The 20168-nt window shown below is 41.9% G+C and overlaps 2 protein-coding genes across 3 annotated transcripts; one reads left to right on the plus strand and one right to left on the minus strand.

Annotated features, from left to right (window-relative positions):
* Positions 1–930: 930 nt before the first annotated feature.
* impg2a (interphotoreceptor matrix proteoglycan 2a) lies at positions 931–19951 on the minus strand. Its single transcript, XM_029530758.1, has 15 exons — positions 19744–19951; positions 18190–18356; positions 16864–17019; positions 16109–16167; positions 12952–13160; positions 11525–11673; positions 10125–10308; positions 8874–9781; positions 7651–7932; positions 7341–7560; positions 6452–6662; positions 5082–5270; positions 4236–4437; positions 3873–3952; positions 931–3404 (listed from the first exon to the last, which is right to left on the minus strand). The coding sequence occupies exons 1-15, from the start codon at positions 19949–19951 to the stop codon at positions 3362–3364; spliced, it is 3267 nt and encodes a 1088-aa protein (XP_029386618.1). The 3' UTR covers positions 931–3361.
* Positions 7434–10556, plus strand: LOC115061983 (mucin-19-like). Of its 2 annotated transcripts, none has more exons than XM_029530583.1 (2): positions 7434–7548; positions 8883–10556. In XM_029530583.1, the coding sequence occupies exon 2, from the start codon at positions 8890–8892 to the stop codon at positions 9814–9816; it is 927 nt and encodes a 308-aa protein (XP_029386443.1). In that variant the 5' UTR covers positions 7434–7548; positions 8883–8889; the 3' UTR covers positions 9817–10556. The 2 variants fall into 2 exon arrangements, with proteins under 2 accessions (XP_029386443.1, XP_029386444.1); XM_029530584.1 differs by lacking the exon at positions 7434–7548 and adding an exon at positions 7869–7930.
* Positions 19952–20168: the final 217 nt, after the last annotated feature.

Below are 20168 nucleotides of genomic sequence, written 5' to 3' on the forward strand. Positions count from 1 at the left end.
CTCCTGCTCGATTACCAAAGTGGTTTTGATTTTCTAAAATTCTGAAAAACTTTAAATGACGCCATCGTTGGCTACCGACGCACACACTTACTTCATGTAACCACAACAAATACAATCCAAACCTCCAGACCAAAGCTTTTACTAAAAACATAACAAAAAAGGGTGCAGCAGGATGTAATTTCTCTTTTGCATGCCGTACAGTGACACATTGTTCAATATTATTCCACCGGGCCAGCGATATGTTAACACAATGTTGTGCTTTGGCTTCAAAATGCACATGAAGGTTCTGGCATGTTTATATACATGACACAGAATAATTATTGCTGTACGCTCTCTTAGACACTGTCGTGGCCACGTGATAATCCACAACCTCTGAACCTAATCTGCTCGTCAGATTATCCGGGTCCAACTGAACACTCGGCCCAACAGCATAGTGGAGGAAGCCAATGCGTCAATGACTTGAAGAGTCTCACTGTTTGTGCAAGCAATCAGGAATAAAAATCTTTACATCCATTATTTACATAAGTAAAAATAAGTAAAAAAAAATAAAACAATCATGCAACTACAAAAAAAAGTCCTGCAGTCTTTATGTCTGAATTTATGTGACATCTTACCGTCAGAATGTTCAAGTATGAAAATTAGAAGTTACTCATTTGAGGAGTGGCACATTCAAAATGGTTAATATGATTATTACTAGAATTATCATTGCAGCTACAATACATCAATATAAGCAGTAACATACATCCTAGAGATGTGTTTGAAAAAATAACTACAAGATAGGGACATAAATTCTATATGCAAATATTCAAAAAGTACCTTAACCTTAAGTAAATTTCATAAATTTAACCACCAGAGCCTGCATTTTATATAAAACATTTTATTTTTCTTCATGTTACACTTTTTTGTAATTAGTCATTTACACAGCTGCACAGTATGATTATACAGTTAAAGTGGTGAGAGTTATCAGTATAAAAAGAACATGTTCATATATTGAAACATTTGCGACACACAGTCTACAATGCTGTCAGTAATACAGTATATTCAGTGATATTTATGTGTATGGGATGATTGGCTGTTTATCCAGGTGGCAGATGGAGGCTGCTGACAAAAACTGTCTGTAGACACATTAAAAGCATGCGTGTAAAAATAAAATTGGATATGCAGGTTATGAAAGGCATGACACTCACAAGAGTCTGCTTCACGGCCATTTATCGCTTTTGTAGACAACATCTGAAGAGGAGCTGAGGATGAGAAGCATGTAATGTAAACAAGAAGCTAGCACATGCTCTACGTGTCAGTTTCTGACCCCCAAAGGAGCCGAAGGTTACACCGGCCAACAACGAATAAAAACCTACAGATTGTAATCAGCAGCAGCTGTTAGGATCCATTCAAGGGATAAGAAGGGTCAAGCACAATAAGTCCAGGGAGGAATGTATAAAAAATACCAAAGAAAACCCAAAGTTAGCCTGTCAGACAGCTTGAGAATGAGGAGGGGGATCATGGCCAACCAAACAGTCTGAGGTCAGAGCTTTTTTCTTTTTTTGGGGGGGTGGGGGGGCAAATTGCTGGCAACCCTGAATTTCTTATTTTTTCCAATAAGGAGACACAGCTTGAGGTTGTCTTTTCAGAGAGCACAGCTTGTTTTTCCTGGTTTTCCTATTCTTTCTGTTGCACTACATATGACATCTGAAAGCAGAGTATTTGATCAAATCCCTGGGCCGCTTGCCTCACAGCATTTTTCCAGTGAAATGTGTTTTCACTTATTTCTGGATCCCAGAGCTGTAGAGGGTTCATGCTCACTGCCTTTTTCGCCTCACCACTGTTTTTGATTTTCTCATGTCTGCCAAGCCGTACATTTACAAACATACAAAACAGCTTCTGAGTGATGGAGGCGAAAAAAATAAAATAAAACAAATCACTCGCCAGCAGAAAACTACTTGGAATATCTGCTTAATTATTCAGACTGTGAGGTGCTGCCTTTACATCTTCGGATGCTATAACTTGTGCTATGCTACGCTAATGGCTGCAGTCTCAAGCTTCATATTTATGGACCAACTACAATATTTATATTTCTCAAATTGTTGAATTATTCTATTCGTGCAAAGCAGTACACTAACATACATGGCTGATCCTTTGGTTTCCTTTTAAATTGTAAAACTGAGCTATTGCAGATTACTACATTTCAAAGAGTATTTTAAGTTAAGATAGCACCAAAAAGCAGCAACTCTCTCTGTACTTTTCTGTGAAGACCTAAAAAGTCCATTTTAGCCTCTGAGACACAAGAGTTAAGTGAAATACTTTAAATATGTTCCTAACTAGTAAAACATCCATTTGTACATATTCACAAAATTTTTATGTTCTTCCTCGTTTAAGATTGGACAAATAGGATATGATGAAATAAAACCATCATGCCACTACACAGTATTGTTTGTGTCCGTCAACATTTCAAGTAACTGAATGTGGTGCAGTTATATTTCCAAAGGGAGTCCAGTAGATGAACAGCAAAACATGTCCCTCGATGTCACAGCCAGCTCACCCAGTGAAGAGAAGGCACCGAGGAAGGAGGAAGGACAGTCAACCACCCTGCCAGCTCAGGCAGAGGACCTTCGCTGAGGAAATAACGGTGTACAGAGTGATAGTCCTTTTCAACAGTGCAGTCCAGCCTCCATGAACAATGGCCAAGAAGAAGAAAGTCTTGACAGGGAGCTTCGCTTTTTGAACATAGAGGTATTTTTCTGTAAAGCAGAGGATGTGTCAACATATCAACTATCACGCTGAACAACCTTCAACGACCATGTATGTCTTTTCTCATATGATCATATTATATATGATATTATTATAAGGCATATTAACACGGCGGTGTAGTGGTTAGCGCTGTTGCCCCACAATAAGAAGGTTGTGGGTTCGGTTCCCTGGGGTCTTTCTGTGGGGAGCTTGTATGTCCTCCTTCTGCCTGCTTGGGTTTTCCTCCCACCGTCCAAAGACATCATAAAGCTCCTGGAAGGGCCCTGTCAACTTTGATTTAAGGGGGTAATATGCTGTGAGCAGATGCTGTCGATCAAGACTTTAGGAAATACATGAATTGCTTTCTTAAGTGAGATGATCAGACACTGGAGCAGTTCTTATCTTTGTTTAGCATGACGTGTGTTTCTTCTGTATCGTCAAGCCTTTATTTTATTCCTTGCCCATATGAAACAAGACCATAATTTGTCCCATTCCTAAAACTGTTCCCTGGGTATTGACTGAAAAAATATATATTCTTGACATCTTCATAACTCTAACTTCATCGGGGGATTGTAGTATAATCGAGACACGCAGTTTTCAAAGGAAAAGGAAATACCTTGTTGTTCACAGCAGCGTTTCATGTCAGCGTAGAGGAGCTCTCTCTGCGGGTATCCAGGACACTGCAGCAGATCCAAACACACAAAAAATATTGGATTTCATCTTTCAGGGGGAATGTGTTCCTCTATTTACTGCAGAAAGAATTATACACAGCTTAACTCGGGCTTTTCTGGCATCTCCATGGCAGAGAAAAGGCACTTACAGCCAGATACAACTTAAAAACATTCCTCTGTCTGCCAACGGTTTGGCAGTAACAGTGGATCTGCGTCTCCTAATGTTTTCTGTCTCACTGTATCAGCATCAGACCTCACTGGTGAGGATTGGGGGCGTGATAAATCTGTCTGCTTACTGGTTTGACATGGCTTGAGCTCCTCATCTCCTCCAACTCTCAACCAACAAACCAAGCCTCTTAGGTTTTGTTTTTTTTTTTCATCCACTACAATCTTGTCAGCCTCCTATTCCCACACAACCTGCCTGGCCTGTTTATCTCATTGCAGCGTAAAAAGGAGAAAAACAAGAAAAGAACTCACGCTTGATGCTGCCGGACAAAGTCTGCAAACTGTCGGTCTTTTGCGTAGAGCTCAATGATGCGTATCCTGTCTTGGATTTCCTGTAGACACACATGACAACATTCAGGAGGGAACATTACATCACAGAACAGGCTGTGGATGAATCAAAACATTGCACAGAAAAGAAGCTAAAACGACATTCAAATTTCAAGGATTTATGGGTGTTTTTTCAGTAAAGTTTAGATCTAGGAATGGAAAAAAGCTAGCCTGGTGAGGGTCGAAGGTATCTCTTAGGCGCATGATAAAGATAGCAGTGTTAAAAGGTGGTTTAGGACTTCATTAACGTGGCTAAAATAGCCCCCCCTAAATCAACCACACACACACCTCCTTGGTCAGTTCACTGTTCTCATAGATGTGTCGAATCTCCTCGCTGCTGAAGTCGGTGGAGGCCTCCGCGCTGGCACTGCTGTAGACTGGAGGCTCAGGATAGCGGCGGTAGTAGTGGCTGTAGCCCGTGGTGGCTTCACTCTCATACATGGGATTGTACTTGGTGGCTCTCTCCAGAGATGGAAGACTCTCTGCTCGTCTGCAAACAGCAGAGACGGGACAATGAAGCGACAGACCAAGCTAGAAAGCACAATGGGCACGACTCGAGAATGTGTTGGAGGCTTTTTGGAATTAGTTCAGTGCCGTATCTGATCAGTTAACACAGCGTTTCCCTGCAGGCTGCTGTGGTAACCAGGCCACACATGCACGAAGCCCATATCAGATGTGTGTGTAAGAGAAAAAAAAAAAAAAGACACAACGTGGAGACAAAAAAGCAGACGGGAGAAGAAAAAACAGCCAGGCATGAGGGAGTTGGGAGGCCACAGTGCTGATGGTAAAGAGATGTTGCACTGGACGGCTGCCGGGGGATATTATCCTCTCCACTCAAGAAAATAGCCAGACTCCGTTAATATAAATCTGATCATGTGGAAGAGAGAATTTTTTACGATACATTAAAGTGAACTCTTTCTGTTGGATGATTTTACTTATACAGAGCAGTAGAGCTGGCAGCTTTTGCCAGCTGAAAAGGTTTTCATTTTACTAAGCTGAGTGATTAAAGTTATCTCCACAAAGAGTAAAATAACCGTTTGTTTACTTGTAAAACATAATACGGTGAGTATTAGATGCGTGTATCGTGTATGATTAATCATTTCTGTAATTAATTTTTCAGCAATGACTTCTCACCTAATGGGGTCCTCAGACTCATCCTTGTCATACTGATCCCTTAAGGTCCTGGCCAGGAAAAAGATCACTCCGGAGGCCACGAGTAGGAAGCCAGCTACAGAGGCAATGGCAATGCCGACCACCAGCGGCTCAGACACATACTCCTCACAGTGCTCTCCTCGGTACCACCAGTTCTCCCCAACGCGACACCTGGAAGTTTGTCACTCTTCCATAAAACACTTTCAACCTGGACCCTTTTCAGTTTAACGGCCAACAGCAAAAGACTGAAGAACACAAAGAGACTAACAGGAAACAGCAGAAGAAGAAAATGTTACACATTTCTCCCTCTTCTGTCTTTTATTTTCTGCTGAATAAGTAAGGAATGGAAAAATGGTTTGCATTTTGTCTTGACATAATTAATAACTTGTCTATGATTATAGTATTCTGTGGGCAATAACTCATGTCATGTTTAATAATATGATGTCAAGAGCTTTTCCTGTCTAAATGCAACAATGCTGTACTTCAGCTGCACAGCAAGAAGTAAACAAGAATCCAACAGCATGTGGAGCTGCCTGCATGTTTTACGATGTGGTAGTGGGTGTAAAAAGAAGGTTACCATTCATCTTGGCACACAGCCTCGTATGTGTCTGTTCATAATTACTACAGACAGCCAAAGGACACGTTTCTGTCTCTGATTGCAAATGTACATTTGGACCTGGAAACACAAGCACAGATACTAAAACCGTACTTATTTATTTATTTTTTGATTTTTGGTAAAACAGTAGGGCTGTAATATTATGTAATAGCATTACCATGTGGCCCATTTCATAAAACAAAACAGTAATGATGTATTTGCTGCGGTTGAAAAATGGAACAACATAACCAGATCCTAGCAATTATGCCTTTGCTTTTATACGTGGTATTCATTTCATTTATACACTGCACAGTACTTAAATATCTTGCAGTGTAAATAAATTAACATTGTGAACTGCCAAAGGTTTGAGTTAAAATGTTGACATGCTGATTTCATTTTAAATCTGTTCATGTCCACAAAATATAAATCTCTGAGGAGCCTTATTTTTTATTTTTTTATAGCCAGCTAAGGTGTAAAACCAAATCTTTATTCCATTTAGTTGTTTATAATCCGGATTCCTTAGGCTATAAGATATATTTACCACATAAACACATCGAGGCAAATTTAAAACAGGAGTTTTGAACAGAGCCTCGGAGTTCACTGGATAGCTCACATCGCCACATGATTTTGGAAAAGCGACTCCATTTCAAGCTACAACTTGGGCCTCCTGCATGAACTGCAGTAACATTTGAAAATCTGTTCCAAACCTACCAACACAGAAACTCTGCTCAGATCACTTCACCTAATCCCCACCCACCTGCAGATGGCCCCCTGGCCGGGGATGATGTCACACTTGCCGTCATTGAGGCAGAAGTCAGTCCGCAGCTCACAGATGCTCTGACAGGGCAGGCCGTCCACGCTGAAGTAGCCAGCGTTGCAGACACACTCCGCCTCCCCCGACCACTTGTTCACCTTACACTCCGCATATTCGTTGCATGCCTGGAACTTACAGGGGTCAGCCTGCTCACCTGGGTGTTAAACAAACATGAGAGAGTCGACTTAAAACTGAAGGACTGCAGGTCTGCTTCATTTTAATGCCTTAACGCCTGCTTTATTTCAAAAGAATCATCAATAGGCTCGACCCCTCCTGAAAGGTGAGGCAGACTCAAAAAAACTGTTCAATATTCTGCATGTTTATTTACTTTCTTGCAAAGATTTAGCTGAATTAAGACACTTTCACGTCTGTACAGTGATTACAGACGCATCTTTGTGCAAAGAGATCCAGGATTGTGTGCAAGCTGTGACTGTCAACAAAAGCATGTTTAACCAGTCAATCTTTAATGGACACATACAAGCTGACTGATGCTCTCTCACACAGCAGCTTGGACTTAGATGCCTCACGTGGAACTGAGGGAAAGTGTCATCCTGGGCCCATAACTGAGATATGCTAAAGAAATGAAGTGTAGTGAACAGTGTAAAGAAGCACACAAGGCTTCACAGTAATCATGCAGTCAATGACATGTGACAACTTGGCTGCAGACCAGGGAAGTACTGATTATCTCACTGAAGCTGATGTGACCGTGACTTTGCCCAGGCACTCTCTCACTCAAACCTGTTTTCCAGAGTGACTTATAATGTGCTTATTTTTGTTCTCTTTGCAGCTTTTTTTTTTTTTTTAATCACAGCCTACATCTGTCTGCACCTACCTGATTCAACGTCGAGCGAATACTTATCGATGGCCAGGTTCATTGTCTGGTAGGCTGTGTTACAAAAATCTTCCAGGATCAGATAGACAGTGGTGGTGACGCCACGAGCCACAGGTCTCCCAAACTTCATCCGGCTGTTGACCACAATGCTGCCGTTCCTGAAATTCAGGATCTCCAGGTTCTCAAAGTGACTCAGGTTGGACTGCAGGTAGGGCACAAGCTGAGGAGCGATTTCAAAAAATATACTTTTATTTCACAAAGTAATAATTCAACAGTGAGACTCCACATGAGTGAATGGGAAAGCTTTTACCAGCTCCAGAAAGCGTTGCTCCAAAGCTTTGTACTCCGGAGAGCTCTTGTTAAAGAGGTCCTCAGAGAAGATCATGTTGGTCACCCTCAGGCTGAAGAAGACCATCAGGGCTCGGCCGGGGTTCACGGGCATGGCGATACTGGCCTGGTCTGTGCCGTGTGCCACGCTGAAGGGGAAACCAGTGCTGCCCTCCTCTGTGTGGTTAATCAAGCCATAACCATAGTGAACCACGTCAAAGTCCTGGTCTCCAACGGTGGCATCATCCAAGCCTTCGTTAGAGGTCTGGAACACATTTTAAAATGATTATTCAAAGTGAGGAACAACATTTTTTAGTTTGTCTGGACTCAGCATTCTCAGTGATGGATCGTTTTTTCCAAAGAAATCAGCATAGATGACGTTAAAGTTATTTGTTTAAAATGGTTGTTGCCAAAAAGAAACTCAAAAGCAAAAAACAACCTCCTCTTCATGCTGTGATGTCTTTACACTACCTTAGATACTGGTGAGTTACCAAACAAAGGAAGTGTTTGTGTTGATCTTTTTTCTCAACTTCAGTCTTCAGTATTTCTGCTTAGTGTACATTTTTGGCATCATCATCATTGGTCGTAGTAATTTCTTTGGTGTGATGAGTGGCAGGCAAGACAAAATATTTAGTGACTGCTAAATATTATCATCTGTCACTTGAGAACTTTGTGCATCCGCCTGTGATAATGATACAGTGATCTGAAGTTACAGGACGGCTTGACACTGCTTTTAGACAGTCTGATCCTTTGATCTCACCACGTCTGGACCAATAAAAGAAAGATAAACCCCCTTTCCTGTGTAGACTATAGGAAAAACAGAAAACGAGCTTCTGATCAGCAGCCGTCACAGCTATCATCAGTAAGCTCGGCTTTTACTTGGAAGCCACAGAAGTTGGGAGTGTGTCACCTGGAAACACTGGCTCTCAAATGTCAGCCAGCTAACCTGAAGTTTAAATTAAGATCTAATGGATTTTCGTGAAAATAAATTTCTTTTATCCATCTTTGAAAAGACAAAAACAACAAATACATTGTTATTATTATACTTTATATCCTTATTTGAGAGGTGTGACCTGGTTGCTCAAAACATTCGATGTATATGTATATATGTTTAGTTCTTAAGTCTCATTTTTCTTTTTTGTTTCCTTTGTCGTGCTGAATTGGTTGAGTGTCTCAGTCTAATTGCTGTTTTAAAATGAGTTCTACCTCCACCAGCAGCGGGATGATGATGTCAGGTTGCCCATCAGAGGAGGGATTCACATCAGCAGTAGGAGTGAATGAGGACAGGACGGTTGGTGCGACGGGGCTCAAAGACTCTGTCAGTGGTGGAACTACTTCATCCTTGTTCACCAGAAAGATCTCATCCTCAGTGAGATCACCTGCTGAGATCCTGGGAGCTTCTGCGACCTCTTCCTCTAAAGCTGGAGCTTCAGGTCTTTCTGGGCCTTCCCTCACCTCTTGGCCGTTGCTCTTTGATGACACGCCACTATCATCCTCAAACACAGATTCTTCACTATTTTCAGGTGCCCCATTTCTGTCTGCATCTTCTTGGTTCGCCTCGACATCAGCAGGGGGAGTGTTCGTGGGGTTTAACTCTTCAGCTGCACCCTCCACCGAGTGTTCGCCAACACCTACCTCTGCAGCGTCTGGGGCTGATTCTTCACTCGATACATCCACAGCCTCAGAAGGCACCACGAGGGCAGGCGGGCCTTCTTCATCTGTGGTCTCGGTTGCAATTGTGGAGATCTCCAGCTCTCCTGGAATCTCTCCCTCACTCACAACAACCTCAGCAGGATGGTCTCCTGCTTCCTCTGTGTTAGCTGTGGACGTAGCATCCGCATCCACAGCAGCAGCATCTGTAGTCAGTCCATCTTGGGAAAGAGTGTTCCCCAGAGACTTGTCTTCTTCTTCAGTGGCTGCAGTTGGCCCCAGGAGGTCCTCCAGGTCCGCCGTGCCTAAGCCAGAGGCTTCAATCTCCACCGGTGGTTCAGGCAGGGTGATGTCCTCCGGCAGCTCAGGGGAGGGATGTTCTGCTGGAGGTTCCTCTGCTGGGGGGTTCTCCACAGCAGGAGTCTGCACTGTGTCCTCCAGCAGCAGACCCTCCTCCTCAATGCCTGGAATAACAAAACTGACAACTCAATGTTCCTGATACTCTCTTAGATACTCTTTTAGAAAGTAGTTACCTTTTTCCAAAGCCCACAGATCTATCTTTCAACTTAGACAAAACCTTTTTTCAATAAACCAACAAAGAGAGGAAAAAAAAAAAAAGAAATGTATCTTCTCACAAGTAGCTGAAATGTTACTTTAATTGTTTTTGCGTGCATCCACTTCACCATTCATCTCTGTTAAGCATAAAAGTGATACAAAAAGGAAAAACTAAAAAGAAAAAGGCAGATTTGACAGCGGGTGACAAACTGCACCTGTGATTCAATGCTTGTGTGCAGGATTAACACTCACTGCCAGCTGCGGGTGCGCTGGTGATGAGGATCGGAGCAGGAGACGCAACGACACTCTCCTCCAGGACAATGATGTCACTCTCTGCGGTCGCCGCTGCGTTGGATTCGGACAGCTCAGAGGGGATGCCATCTTCATTGTCCTCTTCCAGGATCATGACTTCTGGCGGCTCATCAGCTATACTGACCTGCATCACAAAGGAATTGGATTATCTCAAGTGTGCGGTGCTGTTTCAGTGCGAGCGTGCCACGCAGTCAGTTGAAAATGCTCCATCTTTGAACTGTCTCCGTCTCCCTGTGATGTCAAAGTGGACCGACCACAGCCTGACGTACACTTATACATCACCAAATGAGACGAGGTCGACTGTGAACGTTAACAGAGAGGAGACTTATTGTCTCCAGCTTTTTGTAATAATTGCATGGAAACCTAACTAGAGTTGGCAAAAAATAAAATAAAATAAAAAACAGCATTACATTGAAAAATGTCATCACAAAATGTGGAACCATGGATGGCATGAGATGGTCTGTGTGTTCTTCAGCTTTGTTTCAGTCTTATTAACAACATGTAAACTACTCCAACAACATAAAAACAAGATTACTACAGTTTATCGTGGATCTTTTGACAACGGTCCTGTGGAACTGCTCAAACTGTAAAACCAAGCCAAGCTGAATTTATGATACGCCAGAAATCTATCAGATCATTGATCGTTCATACTATTAATCGGAAATCTTAACCTCCTAAAAATGCAAAACTAATCTGGCAGAAATGATTTTTTCTAAAAGTAGTCAGGACTAAACGACCCGGAGGTAAAACTATTGATTTGTCATTGAATTTTTTTGTTTAATTCTATTACTGTCTGTTTTTTGTAGAGCTGTGCATATAGTGTGGCAGGAGATTTCCTTTGTGCTTGTTGAAAAAATCCCATGTGCACGTTTTTGTGTAGATTTGTATACAAGTCTTATTTCAGTGGCAGACCGCAGACTCCACACTTCTTATATTATCTCGATGAAAGACGTTCAGAATCCAAACCTGGGTCAGGAAAGGTTTCAGTGGCACAGTAGCTCTCTGCTCTGGCATGTGATTTAATTACTGATGAGAAGTCAAATGAATCACTCTGTGTGCCATGACATAAAGCGAAGCAGCAGACTCCGTAGTGCGGGCCTGACTGTCACTGAAAGGCACGCTTCACTACGAGACGGCAAAAATAAAGACAGTCTTTAGATTGTATTTCATGTCTGAATGAACTCATATGTGCCCTCTCTGTGGTGCGGCGCAGTGTAGCCTTTGCCCCAGAATAGCACTGGATTATTATGGCAAGAGCCAAACTAATCCTCAAAGCTTCACTTCATCCGGGCTAGTGAGCTCATCCTCTACCTGTACTGGTGCGGTCTGGATAACATTACCGGCCAGTCACAGGCTACCACGACATCGCTCATACCATGAGTGTGAGCTGCTTTCAACAGACCAGAGGAGAGACCGCTGTTGTGATCGTTGTGGAGATAACTCACCGTGGATCCATCTGCAGCAGTGACAGACTCTGGGATCTTGGACACTGTGAAAGCAACGGAGGAACAAACATTAATACAAACTGACATGCAAAACACAAATGTGCCAAACAGCCTTAATAATAATAGCTGCCAGAGTTTAGAAAATCCTTTTAAGTGTATCTGTTACAGCAGTGACAGCTCTTATTCTGACAGTGTTACCTTCAGGGGTAAACATCTACAAATCAGTGCTAAAATCGGGAGTGAAGCTGTGAGCCACAGCTATTACTGCAAGCAAGCAAAAACAAAGCCAAACCAGGCTTTTTAGTTCCCCCGGCTACACATGTCAGCCATATGAGAGTGTTTAGTTTTCAGTTCACATGTCACAGCGTATGACTGATGCATCAGATAGCATCCATCACAATGGGAGCTCTCCAACACAGTATACTAATAACCCATATTCTCTCAAAAACATGAGCAGGGAGAAATCACATTGGAGGAGGAGATGGTATAGACATTATCACATCTTTCATATTTCTGGACATCAGCCCAAACCAGCAGCTAGCCTACTTCTGACAGACGCAGAAGTTTGGATCTCCCAACTGTGTGACTCTGTGACTGCGACTGCATTGATGTCTATCCACTCTGTATTCGAATACAGCCGCAGCACGGCTGCATATGTGAAACAAGAAGCGATGAGGTCGTCTTATGTCCTGCTGTCAAAAGTGCACAAACGCTCATTGTACACAAAATACCAAAACTTTCAAAAGACTGCCAAGTCGCGTTGTTAGTGTGTGTGATGATTTCTCTGATTGTGCTGCATCAATGTTGATCCTTCAATGTGAAAATGTGAAAATGATAGTCTTCTTTTTTAGAGTCAACTCTATGATCAACTGGGCGTGAGTCAAAATAAGGACCAGAAACCCGAGGATTGGCAATTCAAATGTCATTTTTTGGCTGAATACGTCGCAGGCCGTTTAATGATAAGGATTCAACTGCAGCACAGATCCTAAAACTGATGACTCTGTGATTTGTTCATTAAAAATGGCCCACTTTTGAGCTCAAACTTGTTATAAATATGTGTCTGTCTTCTTTTACAGAAAAAGCAGACAAATAAGAAACAGATGAGACTAATAAAACGTTGGAATGTTTTCTCAATTGCTGTACCATACAGTGTAATATCAGTGTTGGGTCTGCTGTGTCTCCATTCGATGACATTTAATGCACGCACTGACTCTGCCAGTGCATTCTCAGGGACTTCATTGCCATGCCAATGAATTAAAGAGCTATAAATCATATCAAAGAGGCATGCACAGTGTGGGATGCAGGAAAGGCTATCTCCTTACTGCTCTCCAGCTCGTCTTTATGCAGGGCTTCAGTGGCAAAGTTTCTGATCTCAGTGATGGCGTACACCACGGTGGGGCGCTCCTTCACCTCACGGTACGAGTTCTCCACCCGGTTCGACTGCAACGTCAGGTAGTCCAGCTGTTCGGTGCTAACCCCTGCTCCATCTACTGCCACTGTGACAGCATAGTCCACTACAACGCCGTCCAACCTGAAAATGCAAATATATATATATTAGCGGCGTGTTATTTAATGGAGCAATGTTTGGCCACACATTGGAAGAGATTATATAAGAATAAGGTTGAAAAATGTCCAACCTTATTCAGAAGAACTTGTTCACTTATGGGATTGGATGGTCTTTTCTTTCTCTGTCTCATTGGATTCATTGTCATAATATTTTATCATCATTATTTTTAATGGTTTGATGGTTTTCATTCTCATTTTATTTACAAGACGTCCGTGAAAAGACACATTGGCAAATCATAACATTTTATGTTTTATTGCAAGGTTTGAGGTTTGATAATTCTATTCCCTCTGACAATAGCAATAAAAGTAAGTCTAAAAAACGTAACTGTCACATAATTTATATGTAGTTTATGGAGATTTTACTCCCAATGGTAAGGGTTGGTTTTTGTTTTTTTTTCCTTCGATTTTAGCCATATTCCACCCAAAATATTAAAAATTATTATATATTATATTATTATAAAATTATTACTCTTCACTTCACTGCAAGATTTAGAGAGTTGAGTGATCTGCTGGAGAACGCCTTCACAGCAGAGGCTCCACACAGAAAAGGATTTCCTTTTTGATTAAAATCTGAAATCGGTGAGCGAAATTTCCAATCAAGCATAAACAGTTTTATCCTCAATTTATCTGCATTTTTACAATAAAAAGGGGGGAAACAAATGTCTCCTGGATGAGAAGAGGATGAAAGTCGGTCAGGCATTAGCGTGATTTAACGTCAAATTTGCTAAAAGAGCTGTAGAGCATGCTCACAGATGACTGATGACCCCAGTGATTTACTCAACTTGGAAAGCCGGGGTTTGACGATGTAGGTCAAAAACATCAGCGTAGGCAGAATGATCAATATCATTATAACAAACATGGAAATCTCACAAGACATTTCAGGCCATGGAAAAAAAAAACATTTATCAGGGTTTATTTGAAGGCTGGGAGCCCTCCACTCTGACCTAGTTTGTAGGGTTTCATGGCAGACAGCTGTGCACGTGCCGGCCCAGAGTCGGCCCCATTTAGAAGGAGATCCAGATTTAGTTTCACAAATAAGTGCAGACACGGAGAGTTCTGCTGCAAGTATCATTAACGACAGAATAAAAACGAGCAAGAATTGCGCGTTTAAATTTTTTTTAGAATGGTGGAGTTTTGAAATTTGGTGAATTGCAACTGAGTAAACACTGTATTCACACTAAGCAAGCATGTTTATGTACTCTACACTCGTTGGTGCCTTATCGTGCTGGAGGTAGCCATTAAGAGATGGGAAATCGCAGCCATGAAGGATGCTGAGGCTGTCGTTTTCAAATAATGATCATTTGCTAATGAGGAGCCCAATACATGCCAAGAAAATCTAACCAGCTAGCCTACTGACTTTGGCCAGTTACTGCAGGATTCAAGCTGGTGACACCAAATTCTGATCCAACCATCTGCCGCCTCTGCAGAAATCCAGATTTATGAAACTAGGTTTCAGTATTCAGCCCTGGTATTCAGTTCTGGCGACTCTGTGCCCACCGCAGCCTCAGATTTCTCTTCTTGGCTGACATGAGTGGAACCTGACATGTAGCCCATCGACCTCAAGGTTCAATGTGCAGCAAATCATCACAGTTGTAAAGCGTCATCTGAGTTTCGTTCGCCTTTTTGTCGGTGCCAACCAGTCCAGTCAGTCTCCTCTGACCTCTCTCATCTGTTTCTCTCTGCAGAACAGCCGCTCTCTCAATGTTTTTCCAATTTTCACCTCTCTTAGTGAACTGTGCCATCTGGCGCCATTCAATCATCCCATGCTTAACATTACTGACATCACTTTTTTTTTTTTTTACTTTCGCTGAGGTTTGATGTGAATATTAACTGAAGATAAATCAGACACAGGTCAGAAACGGGCCAATCATGCGGCTGCCCTGCATGGACCCTGGATGGACCCATGAATAAGCAGGTGCACTGTCAATATACTACCGCGTTAGACTCAATACAGCAAAGCTGTACTTAGTTTCTTTGCAGGTTTTTTAGGTTTTTTTTTTTTTTGAAGGTGAAGACAGGACACAGGGAAACAACAGTTAGCCAATTTTTCTCCTCACCTGCAAGCATGTTTAAAGCTGACAAAGTGACTTTATTTGCTCCGTATAGTAAAAATCTGACCCACATTTAAATTTCAGTTCTCATCCAGATTAAATAACCACAAACTATATTATTGGTGAGTTTTCAAAGTGCTTCAAAGGTGAAACTACCCTTTTAAATAAAAATTGAAATGCAAGGCTTGTGTTAATGTATGGCTATTTGCATTTAAGGAAAGTCACTGAATACTGGTACAGCAGCATGAGAAACTGACACAGCTTTTTTTTTTTTACTATTTCCAACGTGTTTTTATTATGTTTCTTTTCTTTACTGCTTTTAGACTTCATCTTCCTCTCTAACCCTTCCCATCTCAATCCGTCCAGAGGCTGATTGGTGAGGTCGTAAAGCTCAGATAATCGTCTCTTTGAAAGAGCACCTGCTCGCTCAGTTTGGCCCATACTGAGCCCACTTAACAGGTGAGTGACTGCACTAAGGCCATTAGCACAGGCAGCTAGTGACACACCTCAACACGTGCCAACGCTCACAGGTAAACACAGTGTGGGATGAAGGCGACGCCACACGCACTCACACTTCTCCAGCTAAGGGATAGTTGATGGGGATCTGAGGCTTAAATATCTGACTGAGAAGGAAGAACTATTCAAGGTGAAACTACTGCAGCCTGTAAAGATGACTCACCCTTGGGTTTCCTTCTGCGGTCTGAATAAATCAAGGAGAAGCTGTTAAACATGAGCAGACAGCTCAAATGGTGTTAAAACTACAAATTCAGATTGATTTGGCCATCATGCCAGGAAATCCTTTAAGTCCAGATGTTAAAAAACAAACAAACAAACAAACAAACAGAGAGAGAAAGAGACTGACCTGAAGTCCAGTACAGTCACACTCTTAAATCCAGGAAGACCCTCCAGAGCTTCCTCAATCTGTAAATGCAAACATGATCACACATCTTAAACAGGCCTCAGATAAAGCTTGTTTCTCATTTAGACAGTTATCATCAATGAGCTTATAAAAATAAATCTGATTTATTGTTCCAAAAGGCCTGATTTTGTTCCTAGTAGGTAAAGTTTGAGGCTGAGACTTTTATCTGTGGTCTGAATTATGATCCTCAGGAGGGGACTGTACCACAGTCCACTCATAACAATCTCTAGTTTATTGGTCTACGAGGTCGTGCTTCCATGTTCTTGGAGAAAACAATACTTATGCTGTTCTGCAGACTCATTGACCCAATTTATCTGATCCATCTGATGAGGAGGAAATTTGCAGTGTTCCCAGTACCTGTAAAACCACCGGAGTTGCATCCAAAGGTGAGTATCTGTGCGATCTGTGTGTTATGGGCAAGAATTTATCTTCTCTCAGGACGCATCATAAAGCTGAGTTTTCAGCACATAGTTACCAAAACCAAATGTGTACCATAAAATCTCTGTTTTTCTGAACCCCTGCCTTAGAGTTTGGTTTTAACTACTGCTGTTAGAGTGTGTGTTATTAAAACTAACAAGGCATCTATCATAGACCATAAACCAGAACATATAGCAGACATACACCCGAGCCAGGATACAGTAGCACTACGGGGAATCATAAAGAGCAACAGACAAAAGGAGGCTGAGCCAGAGACAAACCTTTTCAGCAAGTTGTCTGCTGAGTGTTTGGAACTGGAGGCTGGTTGGATCCCCGAGGTCATCGCTGTACATCTCTCCTGTCAGGAGGATGCTGAGCTCCACCACCTGCTCCAGCACCGCCGGTGTGAGCGGCTGCACGGCAATGTCATTGTCCAGCTGTGTCATGTGAAGACAAAACAAGTGGGTATGGAAAAAATAATACATTTGCAAACTGCACGTATGGTGTGTGTGTGTGTGTCTATGCACACTCTCTTCTACCTCTGGAATGATGGTAGCTGCTTCCTCCTGCGCTGCTCCTTCAGCTTCTAAAGGGTTAAATTCAAGTGCAAAAAAAGAATCACTTTATTCCATAAGCTGTCATTTGTGAGCTGTCAACCAGAAACAGGGCAGACGAACATTTTTTGAAATGTTTCCGGTGTGCAGATAATACTGACAGCAGGGACAGGGACAAGGAACGGGGTCCGTCTGCAGTGTCACTGACCTTGCTTAGATCCAGCAGCCTGTGAGGTTCCAGGTGTTGGAGTGCTGTGAAACAGAAGAAAAACTGAGGTCACATTATTCCATCACCTCAAAAACAAATGAAGTATACAGGCCTTACAGACAATTTAGATTTCTACAATAATTTTGAACTGACAGTCTCCTTTAAAAAGGATTACAACACATTAAGTTACTTCTTACTTAATACAGAGTTGAATGAGATGGCTTTGTTTTGATTTCATTTCCCAACAAATGTTTTGCTGGAATGGATACCCAGAGAGGAAAAAGTGGCTCAGTAGTGTGTTTTTGATAGTTTTTGTCGGGAAACAACACAATGGATGGGTGTGGCTACAAAAACAACGTTAAACTTTTAGTTCTGGGCTTTCAAAGGGGCTTTGTTGAAAATATAATATGTAAGGCCTTTGTTATACTTCAAAAATAATGAGAGAACACAAAAACATTACACTAGAACTTGGATATTTAGCATCCAAGGCTGAGACACAACAGAGGAACGTGAAGAACTGTGGAAACTGATGAGCGGGAATATGAACAGGTAAGGTTGAAGAGTGCTGACAACCTTACCTGCACATATGCTGCCAGGGCCTGGTGGGCTCACTACAGAGTCAGACACAGACACGTTTACAAAACAAAGATTTTTACAGTCGGATCAGAAGTATTCCTTCACACTTCTTATGGTTCGTTTTACCTTTTCAGGCCAGTCATTGACATTCTCTGAAAATAAAAATAAAACACTCTTATTGTCAGTTTCGGCCTCCTGCAGAGAAATGCATTATGTTTTTTGTGCTGTTAACATATCCACTTTTATTAAGTCACGACTTATCCACTAACCTTTTTAACCAGAGCCTGATGCTCCTCTGACTGGCTAAAGTAGCTGCCAATGTCCTGTGCTGAGACGGTGCCTTCCTGGCACTGGCTCATCCAGCTTTGGTACTCTTCTTGCTCCGGGAGGCGGTCCCAGAAGATCTTGAAAGCCTCCCATATGGTCTCCTGGCACACTGGTCAGACCAGAGAGAGACAACATCCACTGAAACAGACCATATTTCCAAAGCATGCTTTTTTTTTTTTTTTGGTGACACATTAGAATGGCTGCCTTTTCTGGGATAGAAAAGCTTTTGTTGGTTCAGTTGCTGCAGACAGTAGTAGCATTTAAGTTAATCAAACAATACCAGACATTTTGTATATATTACCTGCTTGAATTTGTAACATCCAAATCTACGTCTCCTGCCATGTTAACGCCATGACATAACGGCCTTTCGTGAATCAGCCCAGTGGGCACTGATCCAAGGCTGCTGCGCTGACATATGCTCCAATCTCCTCTAATCAGCACTGTGTTTGAGACCCGAGGCACCAGCAGACACCTCCAAATCCAACTTAGGTAATAAACTTCAGCTTTTCACTGTCACACACTCTGTTAATATCATATTCATCTTGTCAGTAAAAGTACAGGGTGATTAGCAACAAAAGCCGTGGAAAAGTTTGGGGTTAAAGGCAAAGCTGAGTTGAGGAAAAAGTGAATTACAAGTATAAAATAATTTGTGACATATGACCCTAATGTCCAAAAACCTTAATATCATGCAATTATGCATATTGTGGTATATAATGACTATCCAACCACAATTGTTTTGGACTTAGAGATAAGTCTGTTTCGGTTTCTGCAGTTCATTTCATTAAAACTGAAGGTAGTTTGTCTGTGGAGATAGAAGTATTTGGTATATAAAACTGAATTTTTTTTTTAACTCAGCAGCACTTAAACTTGCAGAAAGCCTCCTTTAGTCTGAATTATCCATATTTTTTAACCAGAACTACTCTCCATCAAGGAAATTGTGCATCTGTTGCTGTTAAAGTTTATAAAATATGATATTCGATACAGATGCGATGATATGACGATGGATCGATATTATTACACACAGGCGGTGCCTGACGATTACAAACAAACTCGACTTGTTTTACACGGCATAAAATTAACAGCTACATTAGGTCATCTGCTGCCTCATGGGGAGCTGAGAAAAGTGAAATGATGAAATCGTTTCAGCGAGGGCACCTGAGTCAGCATCAGGTGGGTCTGAAAACTAGAAGTTTGAAGCTGAAAAGATGGAGAGATTGGAAAGAGAACAACTCAGAGGCCTTTCTGTCACTTTGTCCATGTCTGCTTCAGTGGCCACAATAAGCATAACTCTTTTAAATGCTAATCTCTAAAGGTCTAATTCTCACTGACAACACCAACTCCCCTCAGCCTGACTTTGGTAGATTTGACGCTGTAAATACGGCAGATTAACACCATGAGTGGGCATTTCCTTCTACGCACACTGAGAACATGCTTTATAAAATCATTTTTGTTTATTTTACTTTGTTGGCATCACCTCCTCCTTGTGTCCTCCTCACCTCGGAGATGAAAGTAGCTTAGATGGTTTGCAACAACCTGCTCAGTTGTCTCCTGTGCACACAGTTTGACACCACTTGGGAAAAGGATGTTCCTTTTCTGTCGAGAGATAACTGCATGTCCATTGTGAGATGCCTTCACACTAGACACCCGAAGTACGCGTGGAAAAACTGCAGACTCCTGAGTGTTAGGCAGACCCAGGTATCCCATAGAGGAGCCTTCCAGCGTTGCACCTAGGGTACCACAAAAAGACAACATTTGACTCTTCTTTGGGTAAGCAGAGGATAAGAAGCTTTTTGCACACACAGTTAATACATACCTGTCCTCACGTCCAAAAATGTGACAAGAAAGCTAAATGCAACAGGATAAAAAACACATTTCCAAGATGTGGTGTTCATGTTAAATCCGTGATTGTGATTAAATCCGT

The sequence above is a fragment of the Echeneis naucrates genome, chromosome 21 (genome assembly GCF_900963305.1).
Source record: "Echeneis naucrates chromosome 21, fEcheNa1.1, whole genome shotgun sequence".
Taxonomy (NCBI): domain Eukaryota; kingdom Metazoa; phylum Chordata; class Actinopteri; order Carangiformes; family Echeneidae; genus Echeneis; species Echeneis naucrates.